Source organism: Anarrhichthys ocellatus, unplaced genomic scaffold (assembly GCF_004355925.1).
Source record: "Anarrhichthys ocellatus isolate YVR2014 unplaced genomic scaffold, GSC_Weel_1.0 scaffold33, whole genome shotgun sequence".
Taxonomy (NCBI): Eukaryota; Metazoa; Chordata; class Actinopteri; order Perciformes; family Anarhichadidae; genus Anarrhichthys; species Anarrhichthys ocellatus.
In genome coordinates this window covers 1,144,724-1,167,477 of record NW_022280063.1, presented here as the reverse complement: position 1 = coordinate 1,167,477, position 22,754 = coordinate 1,144,724, and the positions used below count along the sequence as shown (strand labels likewise).

Sequence of the window (22,754 nt, the reverse complement as noted above, 5' to 3'; positions counted from 1 at the left end):
ATACCGATCTCTCAGCTACTACTACATTACTACTACATGGAACCAGATTGTGATAGCAAACAGTTAAACATCCTCTCTGTCTCTGTCTCGCTCTCTTGGTGGGGGGGCCTGACTGATGACAGACCTGAGGCGTCCTTGGCGGTCTGTGGTTCTGCTCTAGAAGGCCAGCGTTCAACACCCACCACCAGCAGCACCGCGTCCTCGAAATCTCAAACACACGTCCTGCACGATGAAGACGGTTAACATCAAGACTCGGAGCTCTTGAGTGAATGCAGCAGCACACATTAAAGGTGTTTTTTTGTTTTATTGTTTACATATGTGCAAAACATTTGCTTCATTCAAAGCTGGAATAACTGAATAGGCAGGGCTGCAAAATACTCGTACACAAAAAGGTAAGCAAAAATAATGGAATCTGTTTATATACAATTTACAAAATATAATAAACTTTATATAAAAAAAAGTATATATTCATCTATATTATTTAGCTGAAGCTGCGTCCTTGACGAACAGCTGCTAATATGCTCCTTTTTACTTTTCTCTGGGAACATCATAATTGTCCGTTACATTCACTCGTTGCACATTTCAGGAGTCTTTTATTGCAAAAGTGTCCATTCAGTGAGGTAGAAGTTTTCTTTTTTTGGTCGTCCTCTTCATGAGTCACTCAGCTAAGTGCTCGTTCTGCGCTGCGGGAAGGGATCCGTCCTGCTGCTGTCAAACGGCTGCTCATAAACGCTGTCGTTCTGGTCGGAGGCCGAGTCCTTGATGAGAATGTTCTCCTCCAGGTCGGAATCGGCGTCCGGAGCGGCGTATGGGTTCTCGTGCAGAGTAATCCCATTATGCGTCACCAACGGCGGGGGGAAGCCCGGGTAAAAGTCCTTATTAGGCCTCCAAGGAGCCTTCCCAAATGTTCCTGAGAGAGATCGGGGCAATGACAAGTCAGACCAATGTACAGAGAACATCTGGAAAAGTTTGGGAAAAAAACGATCGACTTAAGACCTACCCATGAAGTTGTTGGAGGGGGAAAGACACTCGTGAGGCTTCCCGTAGTCGTTGGCTTCTACCTCCTCCGCAGATGGCCGGCGGTCACTCTGCTGGGGAGGGGGGCCATGGTGGAGACTGGCGTTGGGAAGCTGCATCAGGACCGAGGAGGAGCAGAGGTCAAAATGCTCAGACAGGAAGTAGTCCCTCATTTTAGAGTTGGTCAGGCTGCCGCTGTAGGAGTCGATGCAGACGGGCTTTTGATCGATGGAACAGCCTGAATGTAAAAAAAAAAAAAAAGGGGGGGAAATATTAGTTCCTTTAGAGAGTGAGAAAGATAATGATGACTGTACTTCAAATATAATATGTTATATAATGTTCTACATCAATAACAGTCAAAGAGTAACATTTTCTATTTAATGGAAGTATTATACAGACCTGTGAAGACTTCTGACGGGTCAGCGGAGTACATATTCTCTCGGCGAAGCAGTGAGCCGATGGGACCTTGATAATGGCAGAGCAGAGGATCGATGGCTGCCTCCATGTCTGTTTCACTTCCTGTATCAAGCTGACAGAAACCTGTACGGATTGAAGGAACCGTATCGTGTAAGAAAAACGTGACTCTGCAAAGGGATTCAATTTAAGGACAAAGAAGAAAGGGCCAGGTGTTTTACCGTTCATGTCTTTAGGCTGCAGGTAGAAGCCGCTAAGTGACGAAGCCATATACTGATGGCTGCTGCCGCTCTCTGATGGGATGTAGCCGTCCTGTCTGTCGGAGAGCGTTCCCTGGGAGGACAGGTAGCTGGGGATGTCGGCGGGCAGGTTGGTCTCATCTGGGAGCGCAAGGACATAAAGTTATGTCACACACTTTCATTTTCTATGAACAGATTCGGTGATACTTCTTCAGGGAACCCTTTGTTGACCCTGATAAAATGAAGGCTAAACTCGAACAACCATCATGCACCGACCTGTGTTGGTGACGCTGCAGTCCTCATTGCGTCGCCGGGTGTGATAGATGATGACCACCCACACCAGCGAAGTGCCCACCACACAGCACACCACAGCTATGATGACGATTCCCACTGTGGTCCACCCGTCGCCGTCCGATCCGGCCCCGCTCACCATGCCGACTCCCCCGCCGCCCTGCACTCCGGAGTCGCAGTTGGGATTTGGTATGACCGCCAGCCGAACGTTGCCCCTCTCTGTGCCCAGCGCGTTGGACATCTCGCAAGTGTACTTCCCGGCGTCCGCCTCCGCAGCGTCGACGACGATGAGGAGCTGGTTGGTGGCTGCGAAGAAGTGGCGCTCGGTCAGTACTAGGGGGCTGTCGTCTTTGGTCCAGTTCAGCCTCGGGGGAGGGCTGCCGCCAGCTATGCACTGGAGGACGGCGGTCTCGCCCTTGGCCACAGTGCGATCCATGAGGGGCCGCAAGAAGGAAGGTGTTTCTGAAAGGAGGACCACAGCAGCAGAATAGAATAGAAGTTAGTGTGACAAGGAACTAAAAATATCAGAATGATTCATGAACGTACAGTCTACTTTTCAACTTAAAATCGAAGCTTGAAACAAAGAGTTCCTTTTTGCCCCGAAAGTGCCGCTCCTCACCTAGCACAGTTAGCGTAGCGTTTGCAGAAATGGTTCCAGCTGTGTTCTGAGCCGTGCAGCTATAAACGCCGATGTCCTCGGTCTTGACGTCCACTATGAAAAACACGTCGTCCTCCGGCATGACGTGCATACGGCGCTCGCGGGCGGCAGGGAAGTCGGTACCTCCGTCTTTCTGCCAGGCGATCTGAGGGGAAGGGTGACCAACGGCGGCACATTCCAGCCTGGCTGTTGCTCCAGCACGGATACTCAAGTCCATTGGCATCTTGGTGAAGGAAGGGAGCACTGGAAATGAGATAACGACATTATATTAGAATCTTTTAAGAATTTGATCAACCAATTGGCTTCTCCCATCCCAAACTTACTGTTGACAGTGAGTCTGGCCTTAGTGGAATAGGACGATCCAAAGTGGTTGGAGATGACGCACTGGTACTTCCCCTCGCTGGAGAACTCCACATTACGTAGCTCCATGGTGGTTGTATACTCCGTCACCTCCGTCTCGCCCCCCGTGCCTCCCTGCACCCGCAAGTGGGCCTGGTTGTGGATCTCCGCGTCGTTCAGGACCTCGTTGTCTTTCTTCCAGGCGAAGGTCATGGGCGAGTCACTGGAGCTGGCCGCCGAGCAGATGAACGTCACGTTGGTACCCTTGAGCGCCGACTGGGTCTCCGGCTGTACGGTGATTTGAGGCTTTGGGAAGTCGTCTGGGAAGATAACAAAAGGGAGAATTTTAAATGCCTGTATAAAACGTATGTGTTCAGGTCTGGAAATGGCTATTTAGCCATGTCTGGTGCATTTTTTGGGGGGGTTTTGATGGTAGATCTGAAAGGGGAAAAACTGAACTGAAATATGTCCTCAGTAGATCTCTATTATGGTAACGAGGAAAGCTGAAAACTTCACCTAGTACATTTCCATAGCGTTCTCTTCACGAGGCTCATTAGCTTGACCAGGAGCCGGGGAGGAAAATACTGAACAATCCGGGTCAGCTCGTAAATGGAAAACCTGTGTGAGTGTGTGTGTGTAAAGGTGTTACTCCAAGTGAATGCATCACTTACCACACACAAACTCCTCTTGGCCGACGGCGAACACGCTCCTGCCCTTCAGCATCTGCGGGTGGGCGCAGCTGGCGTTGACGCAGGGCAAGAAGGTTTGTTCTGCCACCCAGACGGGAAGCCACTTCAGCTGGCAGTCGCACAAGAGGCTGGAGGTGTTCAGACGCCTGCCAGGAGAGAAGATACCAAAAAAAAAAAAAAAAAAAACTTAATTCACATAGAAATATTACTTTTAAATGATTGGTTTTCAGTGATTTTCGTCTTGAGAGGAATCTACAGAGGAAGGTGTGTTCAGCGCAACGCCATGACACGTTAAGTCGCAATCATTTTGGAAAAATTAAAAAATTCCATTGCATGGCTTTATACCAGACACTATCCTGTAGTTTGAAGGAGACAAAGGAACCTGTGAAGCCGTTAATAACACTGAAGCAAGCGCTGTTTGGTGCTGGCTTTCCCAGCAGACCATAATGAGTTTCACCTGGTGCTCTGTCCCACATAAACACTGAAAGACTAACTAAAGCCATCCTTAAACATGCTCATACTTACAGCTCCTGCAGGTTCTTCATCTGAGAGAAGGCGTTAGCCTGGATGGACATGATGGCGTTGTTGCTCAAATCTCTGAGGAGAAAAGAAGTTAGGACTGGTAAGATGGCAGCTTTTTTCTGCGTACATCAGCCGTATAGAGTGAAGGCTACAAAAACTTCAATCGAGAGGGGGGAGAAAAAAGTCTGGGCTCCAGAACAATAAAACTCTGGGCAGCAGTTTGCTGTGTTAATCAAGAGAGGCCCAACTCTGGGCTGCTTTGAGCTCTGGCAGCGGCTGGGAAAAAACTCTAATTAGAATCAAATGCAGCTGTTGTGCACACGCACACACACACACACACACACACATACACAGAGAGTTCACTCCACTTGCCTTGGTGATCGATATAGTCTGGCACACATGTAAAGATACTAATGGTGGAGTTTTTTTTCTCCATTCCACATCAAAGCGGAGGAATGGGAGAAGACAGTTTGGGTGTACGGCTCTAACAAACAGCCTGTGTGTCTCCGTGTGATTCACCCTGCTTAGTTTACAGCTCGGACTTATGGAAACAATCAGTGAAACTCGAGGCCGACTCACAGGTGCTGCAGCGCGTCCAGGCCTGAGAAAGACTTCTTGGTCACCGAGCGGATCTGGTTACCCTGGAGAAATCTGGGAAAAAGACAAGATTCTAATCAATTTCAAACTTTTGCTTCATGTTCCATAAAGTCACCCGGTCCAGGGTGAAACATCATGTTAACGTCAATAGTGAACTCACAGTTTTTTCAGCTTGTCCAGAGCAGAGAAAGGGCCATTCATGTCTTCAATGGTCCAGGAGATTTCATTATTTTGGAGATCCCTTTCCGAAGAAAACAAAGACAGACCACCTTGTAAAAAATCCACACCCAGAAAACAACTGCACTTGCGATGGTAATAAAACTTTATGCGGCTTTACATTTCTTGTGAGGGGGAGATGTTCGAGACTTTCAAATTATATTCAAAGCGGCTCCATGGCTTACAGGAAGTTCCTGCCTGGCCTTTGCGGCGCTTTTAAAAGTCTGCAATGGCTTTTTTCTGTGTTGTGTAGAACAAGTTTACAAGGAAATGCTGCAATATAACATGTGTGCTGCATTTTAAACTTAATTTGAGGGGATAAATATACTCTGCATGCAATTCAAATATGTATGAGTTACCCTCAAAAGTGTAGCCACAGATCCTCCAACTAACATCTGTGATATTTTATATTTCTATGGGTCTTTCTGTGAAAAAGAGTTAGATTTCTGTTGCTAAACCCTCTGCTTTTTGTGAACTCTAATCAAATTACCTCAACAGTGACAGCTATTTTCATGAATATGTAAACCTGCAGAGCATTGCTCCTTAATATTTGCCAAGTTATAACTTAAGTGTTAACTAACTGCCGGTTTACACGTCACTAAAATGAAACCACACAAACCTATTTTTAAATAGAGAATAGTTAATTCTAAATATTTACACCCAGGAACTGCAAGGTTCGTGAAGCTAACTGAAGCAACTAACAAAGCTAACGTTAGCTTCGTTTAGAGTAAAGAGTAAATGGGATGTTGGCCAACTAACATCTTACAATTAACTCTAAAATACAATTTTTCTCCATAAATTCATAGTTAATTTAGCTAGCTTAACCATCAACCTCTTTTACTCTTCATCCTTGATGTGTCAAACAGCGAGGAAGCTAACGTATGTTTTGCTAGCGGGTTCAGTTTGCTAACAGTCACATCTGGCAGACGGTAAATATTTAGTAAAAAATAATCTCTTTGCAAGAACCAGTTTGTGTGTTTCAATTTAGTGTTACATAAATAGATAGATATAATGTAACTTTTAAACTTCTAAGTTTAAACTTGCTGGTGCAACCAGCAAACGGAAATTAGTCTCTCTGCCTTTACTTTAATGGATTTTCTTAGCGGCTCTACAAGAAAAAGCTCTTGCTGTTTGATTTTGAGTGACTGAACCTGACGATTATGGTTCACGTTGCCTGAAACATCTTCCGCTATCAAACTCAAAATTGTGACGGCTGAAAAAATATGGACACATTATATAACTGCTATAAAAATACACCAAGCAACAATCTCTAAAAGCCAAGAATTTCGCAGAGAAATTGCCTCCTTTGATCCCTCAGCTGCCATAATGCTTTCAAACTGCTATTTTCCTCCTCGACATGCCTGGTTATGGCTGATTGAGATTGAAGAAGGGTGTGTGTGTGTGTGTGTGTGTGTGTGTGTGTGGGAGGGGGTGGTAGATTTGAAGCCCTGAAGCTATCCATGTCCACCTAGCTGCACACCTGCCCTACGGTGACCTCAGCAGTGAAGCTTACATTTGGTTCCAGTTAAAAAAAAAAATCCCAACCAGGGGAAATGTTACGGAGCCCCTCTGTGGGAAAGGGGGGGATGGGTGTATGTGGGTGTGGGAGAGGGGGGTCGGGCGGAGGAAGGGGAGAGATGGGGGGGTTGTTGAGGTCGGGGTTATGCCTCTCGGAGTTTTTTTTTTTTTTTTTATGTGTGTGGAGAGACCTCAACACAGTAATCTATTTCACATCCCCAAAACAAATCAGGCAGGATATTTCCACTCAGGCAGCGGATTGATGGTTGAGGGGGCTTTAAAGAGGGTGGGGATGGGGGTGGGGTTATCGCACTTACTTTTTTTAGGGACTTGTACTTGCATTAAATGTTATAGATAGCTGAAACACTGAATCACACAAAGTATCTACTGAAAGGAATAGTTTGACATTTTAAGATTTGGGCTTATTCCCTTTTTCGGAGCTAGACTTGAGACAGGATTAGCTGAGATTAGCACAAAAACTAGCAAACAGACTGCCAGTCTTGATCTGTTAAAAGTAAAAAAAAATGATATGTCCTCCGTTTGTAATAAAAAAACATTGGGAAAACCTTTTGCACAGTATTTTTGTATGAAACTTTTGAATTTAACTCACAGCATCTGCAAGTTGGAGAGGCCGCGAAAAGCCCCGTCTGCAATGAAGCTCACGCGGTTGTTTCCGATGTGGAGCTCGTCCAGCACGCTGAGGCCTACAAAGCTGGACTCCTCCAGTCTGGACAGATGGTTGACGGAGAGGTCGCTGTAGGACAGACAACAAAAACATGTAAAATTGCGATTTCAACTTATTTTGTACGAGTTTGAGGAGATCAATTTATGCAACAAAACAGAACTCGGGAAACAAATGCGTTTTTTTGAGTAAACTTAGATGAGAACAAATCAAATAGCTGAGCAAGTCCAGCCAGCCAACAGGCGGCTTGTTTACTCTCAGCTTTGTGGGATAAGAGCGAGAGAAACACGGGGTGGGTGGGTGGGTGGGGGGGGGGGAAGAACAACAACCTATCTGTGAAAAACACTCCAGACACTGCAAACACTGAACTGACCACTGCTGTAAACAAGAGCCACAACAAAGGAAATTCAATCTGCTTCCAGGAATGTGTGTTGATGAGGGGGTAGATCGCAGACATTTGTGGGTAACGTAGTGTTTGATGCAGAGAAAGACTGCGACTAATAATGGAATTTCCAATAAGAAGAAGAAGAAGAAGAGGGACTTCCGGAGGCCGGTGTGTTGGCTCAAGTGACGGGAGAAAAGAGAAAGGGGTGTGTAACATGTTGGCTTAATGTTGGCACTCACTTGCAGAGCATAAGAGATGCTGCTTTGTCTGTGTGTGTGTGTGTGTGTGTGTGTGTGTGTGTGTGTGTGGTGGTGGGGGGGGGGTCGGCGACAAGAGGAACTGGAGTGTGAGGAAGGGCAGGCGGGAGTGCCAGAGGGGAGGATAGGGCGACACAGAGAAGTGTTGGGAGTTCAGAGTGTGAATGGAAAGTGAGGAGGGAATAATGAGAGGGAGGGGGGGTGCAAAGGGAAGGGGGGGAAGGTGGACTCACAGCTCGCTGAGTTTCTGGCAGAACTCCCAGGCATCGGGTCGGATCCTGCTGATGGCGTTGTGGCCGAGGTGGAGCTGCTGCAGAGTCAGCAGGCCGTACAGCCAGCCTTTACTCACCTCCGTCAGGTTGTTGTAGTCCAGCTGCCTGCAGGCCCACACACATTCACACAATGAGACCTTATGCCACATTTGGAGGTACAGAACTCGATGCACATCGCACGAGACTTTGCTTACAGGACTTCCATGTTGCCGAGGCCCCAGAAGGCCCCGTCCATCAGGCGGCTGAGGCCGTTTCTCTGCATCTTCAGGGAGCGAAGAGCGTGCAGGCCGTGGAACGTCAGGCCCTCCACCCTGCGGACGCGGTTCCTGCTCAGCTCCCTGAAACACACACACACAGACAGACGAGTAAGCGCACAAGCACAAGCAAGGAAAACGTACAGATACTTTACAATGTATTGTATAATGTAACAGTACCCTAAAACATATAGCATAAAGACCATGTTGGAACTCACAAAATAACACCAACTGGCCGACAGCCATTTTTCCAAAAATGCCAATATATGAGCAAATTAGATATACTGGCATATAGATATAGTAGTCAGTTGTCAGCCAATCAGAGAAAGTCTTGCTGTGGAAGAGAGATAGCGAGGAAATTAAGCAATGTTTGTAAATTGTAAACTTACAGGTGCTGGAGGTTGGGCAGCTGGAAGAGCTTCGCGGGGATGGTGGAGATGCGGTTGCGGTTGAGCCGAAGAACCTGCAGGCTGCTAGAGAGGTTGGTGAAGCAGCCCGTCTCCAGTGATGAGATACGGTTGTTGTTGAGGAACCTGAGAGAGAAAGATTCATTTAGGAGACACAATAAAAGCCGTATTGCAACCACAGAAACATGCATACACTTTGGGCTTTTCCCACCATTCAGACCCACTAGTGCATTTTGAATGTTCAACACGCACAAACAGAACTAGAGACACTCACAGGTTCTTGAGAGGCAGAGCGGGGAAGGAGCTGGCCTTTACTTCCACGATGTTGTTGTTGCTGAGGTCGAGCGTTTCCAGGGTGAGGAAGGGCCTGAGCTGCTCCACAGAGATCCTGGTGATCCTGTTGTTTGCTCTGAAAATACAGACACCGTCGCTCCAATAAATGACAAAAATACTGTGTGTTTGGACTAGCGGCGCACACTGGTGTCATGTTTCCAGATATGCAAACAGTCAAGTCCCTCAATTAGTGTGTGGTATTAAAAAAAAAAAGAAAGAAGGAAAACTCTCACGCGCTTGTAAAGCTGCAATTTACCACCCAGCGTGCAACGCATTTGTACTTTTCTTTTCTTTTTTTTGCTGATGTTGCATGCATATTTCCAGGTATGCCTACAAATTGCTCGGTATGATCAATGTTGCGAGCTCTTCAAACCAAGTCCAAACAACCTTTCGGTTTAGCGATGTGTGATTTTGTTTATAAGGTAATTACCAACAAGGTATTTAAAAAGGTAACCTGCCAATTACTTGGCTGATGAATACCATTCCCTCAGTGAAAGCATGCCTCGGCAGAGGCCAGCAATTTCCTGAGCTGCACGCCTCCTAAATTGCAGTGCAGGGACTGCTTAGTTATAAACAGAGCCCGTACAGTGCCCTCTTTGTGTATGAGACTCGGCAGTAGAGAGAGAGAGAGAGAGAGAGAGAGAGAGTGGGGGGGGGGGGGGGAATTCCCTCCAATGCACCAGACTACAGGCCTCGTTTTTCAGTATTCATTGCGATGGTTACAGTTCCCCCCCTCCAGAGCTGTTAGTTTTTCTGATTCACTTTTCCAGCAGCCCCTTGAAAAAACAACATCGAGGACAGGCTTCACGAGAGCAGCAGCTGTCATGAAACATTTAGACGATTTATCGATTGACTACCGGTTTCCTATTTCTATAATTAATGAAAACGCAGATTATTCCCAAATTCAGGTATATGCAAAATCAGGTATTATTACCCGTCTATTGACACACACCTCTCAGGTTTTATACTCATTTCATCCACCTCAGGCAGAGAGACAGCGCGGCACCACGCTGCTGTGAAACGGAGCTGTCTCACCTACTTCCCTGTGAGGTAACACCGAGAGAACTCGGTGACCCGTTTCCCCCACACACACTGAATGCTCTCAGGGCACGTATCTCGTAAACCGGGTTCCCCATCTGGAAAGTCTGTGTCACCTTTTGGCAATCTTTTGAATCCAACGCACAGAGGGGAGGATTCACGAGTCAACTAAGACACAAGACGGATGGCAGTTTGGGCAACGTCGGAATAAAACTCTTTCTGATGCACTAGAAGAGTTTAAAATCAAATCATTGCTAGATTAAATTGTTATATTGTTACATGGAGTTTAGTGTATGAACACGGACCAGCCAGCATGCCTTGCATAATGGAAATTTCACCATGCCCTTTTGGTTTGCAGGCATGCAGGGCCTTTTCCCTTATCGTGCCACCTTCCCCTGACATCATCTCTCTATACTAAATACTCAGAAAGTTTTCAGTGCTCAGTCACTACGCGGAGACAGTACAATACGGATCGTTGTCTGCAATGAAGAAACGGCGCACAGGCAGCTCTCTTTTGTTTGGAGATTTGCAGAGGACCTTCCACGCACCACGGCCCCCAGGTCCCAGACAAAAGCACCGCGCACCACCTGTATCTCGGTTTTCATGTTCCCCCGACTGGTCGCTGAGAGAGGGGAGGCGGCCTGGTGGGAAAGAACCAGTCTTTCCAGTTTCTCTCAGGTGTGTGTGTGGGGGGGGGGGGAGTAAAGCCACGGAGAGAGAGGGGCTTGCTGCACACTTCCTGTCTGTGAGGACGAGGAGACAGACCCCGGAGTTCGAGTTGGTATCAAAAATCTGACCAAGTTATTATTCCATAATCCTATGAGCCCTCTCCGATTCGTTACGGCTATTCTGCAGCACTCTTCTGTAGTCAGCCATGAACTCTGTGTGACTGCACGGCCAGACAATTGCGAACTCATTTCCTTTTCCCCCTCTCGTCCCCACAACAGCTCAATGAGTGCTCCTCCGTCTCCTCCGCGCACAAACAGGCCCCGACATTGTACACTTCAATGACACACACACTTGAAATGTGTGCATTCACATCGCTATCGGATAACGTGTTATAGTGCCATTACAACTGTGGTTGCAGGGCTTTGCTGCAGTTAGTGGAAGTCAATAGAGGACGGGCCATGTGTCAATAACAGCCCAAGGCTTTACAAGTATTGATAGAATGCGTACTCATTATTAAACTGAGGCGGGAAAAATCAATGCTGTTGCGCTGCTCTGATTACAACCACACAAAACGCTTCCTATGCATGACATAAAGTCAGTGTAACACTCTTTTTTTTGGATAACTAACTAAAAAATCTTTATCTGCACATGTTCCCAGACTTTCCAGACCTCATTAGAACTTGAATACCTAAAATGTTAGAGGGTAAAGCCTTTTTTTGATCCATGATGGAGAAGTTTTTTGTTGTTGTTGTTGTTGATTTGTGTTTCCAGCGAAGCACAGAGCAAAATCGAATGCTTTTAATCGGGGAAGTTCTTTAAATGGAAAGTCGCTTTTTCTAAAACCGTCTCGCTCGTAGTGTGTGTGTGTGTGTGTGTGTGTGTGTGTGTGCATATGTGTGGTGGTGCGTTCGTGTGCGTGTGTGTGGTATTTCCTATTGGAAAAAGAACAGAGTTTTGAGAAGCCATCTGATGACTCCCTCTCTCTGCAGTGGCGCCTGTAATGAAAACCAGGGCTGCGCTCGCTGTTGAGATGCCATATTAAACTCTGCACACATACTGTATATCTCACTCAGATCGCTGATCATCTGAACACGTCAACTCCCAGTCGGAGCAGAGAGAGAAGCAGGGCTGCAGGGCCCTTCGCACAAAATGACAGGGGAGCTGTAGAATTCTTGATGTGTCAATGTCTTTCTGTAGTGCGCAACTTCAAATTATGAATGCTGTGTAAGTTCATACATACATTTTGCATTCTGATTTATGAAAATGTGTCCTTTCTTTGTCGCTAAGCCCGCTTTACTGTTGCGTGTCTGCTCTGTAGAATAAATTAAACTTTCTGTTACTTTATCAAAAATCAAACATCAAAAACAACCAACAGATTTATGAAACTCTTCGTTGGTTGCAGCCGTTGCTGAATCCCCATCGCACATATATCTATAATGAAAACGCCACAGATTATTACTATAATCGCTGCTGTTTTGGTTCGTAACTCTCATCTTCAACAAGGCTCTCATTTCCGTAGACATACCAAGAGGTTCACCTAATCAGACCTGGAATCTCCAGGTCATTTGTTGAACCCCCCCCCGAACACAGGCAGAGGGATTTAGTGGCGGCGGGGTTTACCCCCTCCATAAATTCCTGGGAAATTGTTCAATTAATTAAGATGATCACGACTCAATTACTACCAGCTGCAGGGTTATTGCCGTTTGTTTTCACTCGGAGCTGCGAGGTCAAAGGAGTCGGCGAGAGCTGCCGCGATGTCTGACTGGCTGTTTGAATAAGTGGTATTCGATACCCCGAGGTCTTTTTTTTTTCCTCCTCTTTACTACCCTCCCAGTACGGAGGAACTGAAGGAGGGAGAGAAATTATGGAAAAATCACACTGCGCAAACCTAACCTGAAGGAGGAGGGCGGCCGACACACTCGGTGTGAGTGAGAGAGCAAGTGTGAATTTGAATTTCTTCTTTGTGTGTGCTCCGTTTCTTCATATTGCTCTGACTAATTTGAAATAAATTATGCTCCTGACTTCACTAACCGACAGCAGTTTAATGGATTCACAATGTGCTGCCTTTTTTTTTAGGTTTGTGAGGGATACTGATGTTTAAAATGAAAGCAGCTCATAGGCCTAACCATAGTTCTGTATATTTACATGTGATCCCTCCACAAAAGGGCAGTGTAAGCATAACTTACAATATATAATTATGGATGTCAGTCATATCTTTTTTATCAAAAGAGATCATGGAATTAGCTAATTCTTTTGAGGGATACCATGAGAAACTGTTGCTTACTAGCTTGTAGCTATTAGCTAGAATGCCTATTTAAAACTCAGGAAGGTAAATAAATTAGCATTAGCTATGGTGACGCAAACTATTAGTATTCCTAATTTTATCAACTTCTTGTATTTCTGATAAAAACATACCCTAATTTAGTTCAATACACTCAGGTGTTTTGCTGCTTACTGCCTTACTTGGTCTGGTACGACCAGAAGCAAATGGTGGCTAATGTAAGCTAATGTAAGGCTAATGTAAGCTAATGTTAGCAAAGTTTAGGTGGATATTTGTTTATCTGACATTACTGAGCCACTTTGGTGACTACTTGTGCTTCTGTTACACTACATTTTAGTGTTTACTATGTTAAACTAGATACTAGATTATCAATTGAGTGAGCGTGGTTCAACAAAATGGTACAAATGTAGTTTATTAGCAACAATTCATTTTACTGATAAATGTTTCTCCTCCGCGAATCGCCACCTTATCGTGGTGGAGGAGTTTGAGTGGCTCAGTGATCCTGGGAGCTATGTTGTCCGGGGCATTAGCCCCTTGTAGGGTCTCCCAAGGCAAACAGGTTTCAGGGGAGAGCCCAGACTAAGAGCGGTTCAAAACAACCCCTATGATAGTTAGCCCACGGACTACAGTCACCTCGCCCGGACCAGGGAAACCGGGGCACCCTCCCGGAGCCAGACCCAGGAGGGGAGCTTGTAGGCGAGCGTCTGGTGGACGGGCCTTTGCCCATGGGGCCCGGTCGGGCTCAGCCCGAATAAACACCATGGAGCAGCCACCCTGTGGACCCACCACCCGCAGGGACAAGCATTGGGGTCGGGTGCTATGCAGACCGGGCGGTGGGTCGGGCGGGAGGCCCGGGCATGCCGATCGCTGGCGGCATAGACTAGCTCTAGGGACGTGGAACGTCACCTTGCTAGCGGGGAAAGAGCTGGAGCTGGTGCAGGAGGTGGAGCGATACCAGCTAGAAATAGTTGGACTCACCTCCACACACAGCGTTGGCTCTGGAACCAAGCTCCTGGAGAGGGGTTGGACTTTGTCCTTTTCCGGAGTTGCCCAGGGTGAGAGGCGCCGGGCGGGAGTGGGGATGCTCACGAGCCCCCGGCTGAGCGCCACTGTGTTGGAGTTCTCCCCGGAGAGCGAGAGGGTCGCCTCCATGCGCCTACGGGTTGCGGGGAGCAAAGCTCTGACTGTGGTTTGTGCTTATGCACCAAACAGCAGTTCGGAGTATCCGGCCTTCTTGGAGTCGGTGGGAGGGGTCCTGGAAAGGGCGCCGCCTACCGACTCCATAGTTCTCCTGGGGGACTTCAACGCTCACATGGGCGATGACGGAGAAACCTGGCGGGGGGGGGTGATTGGGAGGAACGGCTTGCCCGATCTGAACCCGAATGGTGTTTCGTTATTGGACTTCTGTGCTTGCCACGGTTTGGCCATAACGAACACTATGTTCTAACATAAGGTGGCTCATAAGTGTACCTGGTACCAGAACACCTTAGGCCGGAGATCAATGATCGACTTTGTAATCGTATCATTTGATCTGCGGCCGTATGTCTTGGACACTCGGGTGAAGAGAGGAGCAGAGCTGTCAACTGATCACCACCTGGTGGTGAGTTGGATCAGATGGCAGGGGAACCGGTTGGAAAGACCCGGCAAACCCAAACGTGTAGTGAGGGTGAACTGGGAACGTCTGGCGGAGGACCCTGTCCGGGAGGTCTTTAACTCCCACCTCCGGAAGAACTTCTCACACATCCCGAGGGAGGTTGGGGACACGGAATCCGAGTGGACCATGTTCAAAGCCTCTATTGTGGACGCGGCCGCTAGGAGCTGTGGCCGGAAGGTCATCGGTGCCTGTCGTGGCGGCAACCCGAGAACCCGGTGGTGGACACCGGAGGTGAGGGAAGCTGTCAAGCTGAAGAAGGAGACCTTCAAGGCCTGGTTGGCCCAGGGGTCTCCTGAAGCAGCTGACAGGTACCGGCAGGCCAGAAGGGCTGCAGCTGCGGTGGTCGCGAATGCTAAAACTCGGGCATGGGAGGAGTTCGGGGAGGCCATGGAGAAGGACTTTCGGTTGGCCTCAAGGAGGTTCTGGCAAACCATCCGACGGCTCAGGAAGGGAAAGCAGGGCTTACCCCAGGCTGTTCTCAGCAGGGGGACCAGCTCTTTACCCTCGCAAGACTACTGGAGGGGTTCTGGGAGCTGATGTGCTTTGTGGACTTTGCGGCCGAAATGAGTTTCCTCCGTAGGGTGGCCGGGCTCAGCCTTAGAGATAGGGTAAGGAGCTTGGTCATCAGGAGGGAGCTTGGAGTAGAGCCGCTACTCCTTCGCGTCGAAAGGAGTCAGCTGAGGGGGTTCGGGCATCTAATTAGGATGCCTCCTGGACGCCTCCCACTGGAGGTTTTCCAGGCACGTCCAACTGGGAAGAGACCCCGGGGAAGACCCAGAACACGCTGGAGAGATTACATCTCCCAGCTGGCCTGGGAACGCCTCGGGATCCCCCAGAATGAGCTGGAACATGTTGCCGGTGAGAGGGAGGTCTGGGTCGGCCTGCTTGACCTGCTGCCACCGCGACCCGACCCCGGATAAGCGGTGGAAAATGGATGGATGGATGGATGATAAATGTTTGTTTGTAAAACGTCCAATCACGAGGGAGAGTATACAATAACACATCTTATTTTAAAATAGGAAAATCTTGAAATGAATAAGTGTGTTGGATTTTATTCTGTAACTCGAAGTTCTCCGTTTACAAAAACATTTTTGTATTTATCTGGAGCATGTTCAGGCAGAGTTAACATGACTGACACGACTTTGGGTGAACCAAACTGAACAACAAATCATATAAAGACATTATGGTTTGGAGAAAGTCTGGATTTTTTTGTGCAGGAACTCTGCAATTTAATCCAGAGTTGCTCAAGGGAACATGGGCAGCATAACAAAGCAGCAGTGGCAGATGAACCGCTGACCTCTTTCTAATCATTAAGGTAACAATGCGGCCATGCACAGGTGATATGTGGAACAAATAATGAAAAAATGATCTTTTTTCTTGGGCCAGTGGAACAAATCCATTTTTAAATCGAATAAAATCCGAGTAACCACATGCAGTAGGAAAACTTACATCAAGAAATACACAAAACAACCCTCAAATAAAGCAGTCATATATGATTTCTAAGGTGCAAAGAGCTTGCCTTAGGTAAAGCAAACACCCCCGCTCATTGTCCTGAGCTGAAACTTATAGCTGGAAGTGACACTCCGGCACTAAACGTGCAAACAAATTGGCGTGCCCTGTGGCTGCCGCGGAGACTCGTGTTGGGGCTTGATGAGGAATATGCCTCATCGAGCTGGGAGACAGATACATTCTTCCACAATAACTTCACGTCAGTCGTTGTTTTTGGAGAGACACGCCACAGAAAGCAAATCAAATTGTTGAGGTTTCACACACTAATATCTGGGGTTCTTGCGAAAGCACGTATTGCACAACAAAATACCAAGGCATCTTCTGGTTAGAGTCTGAGCATGACCAAGTCTGACATGTCAAAAGGTTTTTTTCCCCATGAATAATCTCACAGTATCAGACACTGCTGGTTCATGTTTCTGCTGCACATTAACACAAAAACTGGGATTAATTGGCTTCTTTTAAGTGATGTGCCGAGATCACATGATGGTTACATTTTCAGGGAGCTCGTGGATGCTTGTTTACAAAAGGCCACACAGAAACCTGCAATCCATCCATATAAAAAAAAATCACCAAATTTGGATTTTCACATGACGTTACGTCGCTGCCCCCAGGTTTAAAAATACACCAACAGCAGCAGCAGCCACCAAACAAAACATTTCCATTTCTGTTGATGGTATTTGTCTTCGCCCACGTGACCCGTCTGGGGCTGGCTGCCATGTCTCAGACTGCCCAGTCTGGGAACCGGATCAGCCAAAAGGGTTTGCTCTCCAAAGGGAAAGAAGGGGGGGGGGGGGGGGGGGGGGCACTTCCCAGCTCACTACTTTAACCAGCAACGACAACTCTGGCAGAGGATTATCCACAGGGCCAGGCTGAAGTGAGAGGCGTTCATAGAAATTTCAAGAAAAGGTTTTACTTACAGAATGAGCGTTGTGATGTTCGAAGCATACGGGCCCAAATCAGGTATTGCGTCCAGGTCATTGTGGTTCAGCTTTCTGTGCACATTGAGGAAAAAGAGACAGTTTTTTTCCACATGCAGGACAGTGATGGAGGCTGTTTGGAAAGTCCTGCGTTGACTCTAGAGAGTGCTGAGAACACAAGGCGTACTCACATTTCACTTAGATGTTGTAGTTTGGAAAACAAAGTGCCGTCAAGCACCTGCAATTTGTTATGGCTCAGGTCCCTGTGAGGGGAAAAAGAAAAAGAGGCAAAAATTAAGGGTAAAGTATGCACCATGGACTCTGTTTCTCAGCTGCTGTAGTCTTCCATTTGTGCCTACATAGTAAAACGTAATTACATACAAATTCTCTGTGCTATTGTGCCTCGACACTGTGAACAGAGGGCATGCATCACAGAAAGGTCACTGTAATTAAACCTGATGGAGATTAAATTAAACAGAATGGTCAGAAAAAATAAGCAAGAATAAGATGTATTGCTGCCATACTGTCACAAGCGGGAGATTTCAGATATCAACTCAGGTCAACATGAAGTCACTGAGAAACTGTCCGCCATCTTTGTTTTCAACAAATTTCAAACTACGTAGTTCATCTGGTTCTAAATGGACTTTATTAATCTGTTTCTGAGACTGGGTGTCACTGAATTCAAACTGGAGACATGTCACTTCAGGATGAACTACTGAACCGGCACCAGACTGATTAAAGTCATTTTCTTGCAAATGAAAAAGTCCAAAACAAACTTTTCATCCCTTCCTTTCTAACACAGAAGAGAACCTCATTAATGCCAAAACAGCTCGCTTCATATCTAGGCCTCCGCTGAGAAGCAGAGCCAAGACAGACAAGCTGATAAGTTATTGCGCGGCGAGATTCTCTTTGTGCTGAAAGGAGGCCGAAACCTGGCGAGGGAAGTCGATAAAAAGTCGAGGAGTCGAGGTTTCAGCACTGGCCGGTGTTTGGACCAGATCTCTTCTCTGGTGTCTGGACTTCCAAGCAAATCTAACAGATTTTAAACATGTGTTTTTCATTGATAGCGGGTTTTAGTTTCTGTCTATTTCACACATTTTGGAGCATTTTCTCTGAAGAAGTGTTCAGGACCTCAAACCTCTAGCAATGTTTGCTTAGTCAGGGTTTATATCCTCTAGAATATTGGACATTTTTTAAATGTCTTAATCAGTATCTGAGCTCTGGTCTACATCTTGATTTTTTTCTGAACCCCCTTTTGGATCGGAGTCTGGATCAAACTCGGCAGAGCCTGGCCTTGGACTGAAGCAGTCTTTTGGCCGCAGCTCACTGGGGGGGGGGGGGGGGATCTCTTGTTTTTGGTTTTGCTGTCTGTTTTGAAAAGCAGCCTAAAAAGCAGCTCAAGGAGTCTGGCAAGCGGGGCCTCGTGCGCCATAAAGTGGTGGAGTTATTGACGCTGCCGCGCACGATCAACGCTGTGGTGCCAGACACTTTTTTTTTTACACCCCCTCACCCTCTACCCTTCCTCCTCCTTACCTCCCTCATCTGGAATCCATCAAGGAGCTCTGGGAGGAGGGGAAGAACCTATCAACTGGTAATGTATTCACAATGCCGGGAAAAAAGCGAGAGGGACGCCTTTCATACGTCTGAAACACCCCTGTCGAATATTCTGGGGCCTGTTTTTGTCCTTTGGTGGAAAGTTTCATAAACCACTCAACCAGAGTTTTACTCCCCCCCCCTGCTGCTTTTCTTTCCAAGCATGGAGCTGTGTGTTGTTGTTTTTGTTGCTGGAGTTCCAGCGCTGGGGGCCATATGGGAAAGGTGTCCTATCATACTCCCCCTAGATAAACCCTAAGTAGCTCTGACACTTCCACTTCCCTCACAAAGCGGGCTCTGAGCGGAGCAAGATAACACGCAGGGCTGCGTACAGGCTCCGGTCTGTATCTGCTGGCCGGGTGAAAATGCGCCGCACCGCTTTCTTATCAAAGACTGAAAAGTGAATAAATGAGCCACTTCTTTAGGTCACTAGAGCTGTCAGTAACGTTTTAGATTACAATAATGGGACGTAAATGTCTCTCTTTGTGGATGAAGCCAAAGACGTGAGTTAACGTTAGCCAAAAGTTTGAATGCAAAAGAGCGAACGTTTGCAGAAATCTGAATAGAGGCGGTGGTTCTCATGTTGTTTCCATTAGAGGCCGTGACATTTGTGATTTACGGAGGCCAGTGTGACAGACTTTAGCTTGCTAGCTACAATTTTTTTTTACCAAGAATAAGCATTAGCAAAGTACTTATTCTTCGTGTCTTTTCTCCTGGTCATTAGTGTTACCTGGTCAAATAAAATATTTTGTTAAGTCCAAAAATCCTCAAATTCCTCAGAAAATATCTGGAACATTAAAGTCTTAATAAGGGAGTTCGTAGGCTATAGCCTACACCTCCAGAGGTGTGATGTGTTTTCTTCAAAAGTAAGAAGTGTCCTCGTTTCGTGTCATTCTATGAATCGAAGAGCTCTATAATTATTACAAAATTAAATAGTGTACCGGTTTACCCTTAGTACACATATTGTTTATGACACAGGTATGCTTGGTAGCTCCAACCCGGGTATGTTAGCTAACGTGGCGCTAAATCTACTTCCTAACTTACTTCCTGTCTTTATTACTGAGCACTAGTGATACCTGGCCAAATAGATGTTCTGTAGCTGTAAAAAAAACAACAGCATTCCTCTGATAAATGCTCACTAAAGTCTCAAGGGAGTCTGTGTTTACAGACGCTACCCCTCCAGAGAGAAATTTGTGTTTCGTTTGACTTCTCCATGGATTTAGATTAATGGACATAATGTTTTTAAGTTAAAACTACAGTCGTGTCTCATTCTCAAACTTATAAAAGTGAGGCGAGATAAAAATGTGTTGCCTATTCCCCCCCCCCCCCCCCAACAACCTCCCAGATACTCATGACTTGATCCCACTTCTTCTAGCTTTTCTCCTTCCTACTTTCTCCTTCCCCCTTTTCTTTCTGCGAGCTTGTTTCGAACTAATCCTACACGCTCCTACTTAATCAGTACCATCGCTGGCTCTGGAGTTGCTAATTCAGCAGAAATAATGGGGTGCTGGAAAACAAAGGGTCGGGCAGTTTAAGGGATTTAAGATGTGCTGGAGAGCCACTCGTAAATTAGCATGCCAGAGTGAAAAGAATTTTTCCCCCCATGTGGAACTTTTTCTTTTTTTTTTCATTTTCTTTGGAAGGCCGGCCTTGGTTATGAGGCTCAGGCTGGGTCTGTTTTCTCTGGCAATGTCAAGTTTCCAGAGCAGCACATTTGTGAAAGAGAGAAAAACTCAAATTCTACAGCGGGGCAGCGGCTTCGACAAGGCACTGAATCAAGAGCTCCAACAGCCGAACACACAGCGATAAATATCAAGTACTGCAGCTTAACGCAGGGCAATAAAAAAAAGTACGCATAATTATCTGTAAAGGAGAACACACCGAGGAACATGCCATTAAAAGTTGTGTTTGGTGTTTTTCTGCTTCAACAGGCCGAGCTCAGCCTCATCTCATCTTGTGGAGCCAGAAGGCAAACAGGAGAGTAATGGAGACATTACTCTAGGAAGCAGTCCAAGGCTGCACACAGACTGCATCTGATTGATGGCTTTTGAAGGCCTGGAGGTGTGCGAAGCTGGAACCTGAAGACTGATCTGACGCCAATCCTTTGGGAATGCAAACGTGGACGTAAACCACACTGTCAAGACCATTATAAACATTATGGGTGTCTATTAGTTGCAATTGTGTACGCGCTACGTGGGAGACAGACTGACAACTTCTAGCCAAATAGTGTTGTAATTACTACAAAAACACTGCTAGTAGCACCATTACTACTACCTGTACCCTACAGTGATACATGAGACCGCCTGACTTTCAAAGCCCCCACCTGCAGGCACCGGGGAGATTTATTCAGAAGTATTTACACATTAATGGGGAGGTTAGCAGGGACTGACAATAGCACTTTGATGTGTAAAAAACACACTGAAAGGCTGCTTAGGCTTCCCTGTTGGCCTCGAGGACCCTGACATGCTGCTGCAAGGACCAATGTGATCAATAAAACCCATTGAGACACATTCATAGATTCATGACTGGGTGTTAAGTCGGATAAACAGGGTAGATTTGTTGGCCACATACTATTGAGCAGATTCTTCTTTCTGTACCTTCAGGTGAGGGAGGAAAAGCTGTGCAGAATCAACTGACTGGATCGGATCTAGATTCAAATAAGTTGCCAATTTTTGTTTCTCATGCAACACTGTTTACAAGCCATTCCGTTTTTACCACTACAGGAATGTGGATCATCCCATCGGTGCTGAAGGGAAACAGATAAGCAATGCGTCCCACAAAGTGCAGAGGTGTGAGAATATCTTCCAAGCAATTAACCAATGAATTAAAAATATATAAAACGCGTTATACATCACGGTGTTATGGCACGCAAAGGCCCTTTAAACTGGACTCACAGTTGAACTGTCCATTCCGGGATCTTGTCTGGAAGGTGGCCCCTTTTCAGCCGACTGCAGTCCAAAAGCTCCCCGATGCACACGCAGGGAGGGGGACACGTCCTTGTGTGAGCAGCAGATCCGCACTGTAGCCTCAGAACCAGCAGGAAAACCACGGAGAACCTCGCAATACTGCGAGCCTGCGTCGGGGAACACATTTCCCCTCCCATGGCCACACACAAGAGAACACCCCTCTTGAGTTTTCTCTTCAGATGAAGCGCAACCAATCCCCCCCCAAAAAAACAAAAAGTGAGAAATCACCAAAAAAAACTAATCCCAAAATCTGGTGCGGGTGATCAACAGTTATATCCAATCCCTTGTTGTTCTGAGGATCGTAGATGTGGAATTTAAAAGAAAAGCGGTCTTCTGAAACTTGCCCATTCCGGTGGAGAAACTTTTTTTTTGGTGCGGTGCGCCTCGCTGCTGCTGCTGTTGGGGCAACGTGTGCTGTGCAGGATCCCCACACAGCGCAGCGTGAGCACACACCAGAGGTATGCGGGGGGAGGGACCACAGGGGCTGCGTGGGACATGTAGTCCCTCCATGCTGCCGCCTCTGAATCCTGCAGGTTTTTACCAGGCAGGACAATGTGTAAGTAAAAAAAAAAAAGGCAAATTACTGTTTTCTTTCCAGATTTAGAGTTTTACATTAAACACGCTATGCGCTCATCCACATAGCTGTTGTCAGGGGAAATTAAAAATGTGAAGATGTTAAAAGAAAAGCATCCTGTTTTAGTTTCTAACTGATTTAAAGTCCCCTTTAAAATTGCTATGTGTAAGATTTTACTGTAGCAGAAACAGTAGGCTTACTACAAGTTCCCCAACACAATGTTCATTCACAATCAGCTCCACTTTAACCAGCTACAACATTGCTGCTTACATTTTAATATGCCAATAACAACACATTTTGATTTAAATGTATAATGTTCTTACATTTTAATTATAACCCCTATAATACTAATATTTATGGAACATTTGGAATGTAGGACTTTAGGGCAGCAACTAACAATGATTTTTTTTTAAATAAATGGTTTGGTCCATGGATGTGTCTGATAACAGTAAAAAAGAATTTC

General features: G+C 46.5%; 1 protein-coding gene across 2 annotated transcripts; it reads right to left on the bottom strand.

Moving 5' to 3' along the window:
* Window positions 1-290: 290 nt before the first annotated feature.
* Window positions 291-22,114, bottom strand: lrig3 (leucine-rich repeats and immunoglobulin-like domains 3). Of its 2 annotated transcripts, none has more exons than XM_031865815.1 (19): window positions 21,646-22,114; window positions 17,350-17,421; window positions 17,159-17,233; window positions 9,032-9,166; window positions 8,740-8,883; window positions 8,291-8,434; window positions 8,058-8,201; window positions 7,111-7,254; window positions 4,927-5,007; window positions 4,749-4,820; window positions 4,173-4,244; window positions 3,630-3,793; window positions 2,943-3,278; window positions 2,581-2,862; window positions 1,947-2,423; window positions 1,653-1,811; window positions 1,417-1,557; window positions 1,001-1,255; window positions 291-910 (listed from the first exon to the last, which is right to left on the bottom strand). In XM_031865815.1, the coding sequence occupies exons 1-19, from the start codon at window positions 21,852-21,854 to the stop codon at window positions 666-668; spliced, it is 3,351 nt and encodes a 1,116-aa protein (XP_031721675.1). In that variant the 5' UTR covers window positions 21,855-22,114; the 3' UTR covers window positions 291-665. The 2 variants fall into 2 exon arrangements, with proteins under 2 accessions (XP_031721675.1, XP_031721676.1); XM_031865816.1 differs by having other exon boundaries at window positions 1,947-2,108; window positions 2,743-2,862.
* Between the last annotated feature and the right edge of the window lie 640 nt (window positions 22,115-22,754).

Coding starts and splice junctions, on each gene's coding strand:
- lrig3 (XM_031865815.1), bottom strand. CDS start 21,854: ATGGGAGGGGAAATGTGTTCCCCGACGCAGGCTCGCAGTATTGCGAGG. Junction 2,424..2,580: donor CGCTACGCTAACTGTGCTAG/GTGAGGAGCGGC, acceptor TCCTCCTTTCAG/AAACACCTTCCTTCTTGCGG. Junction 1,812..1,946: donor CTGCAGCGTCACCAACACAG/GTCGGTGCATGA, acceptor TTGCGCTCCCAG/ATGAGACCAACCTGCCCGCC.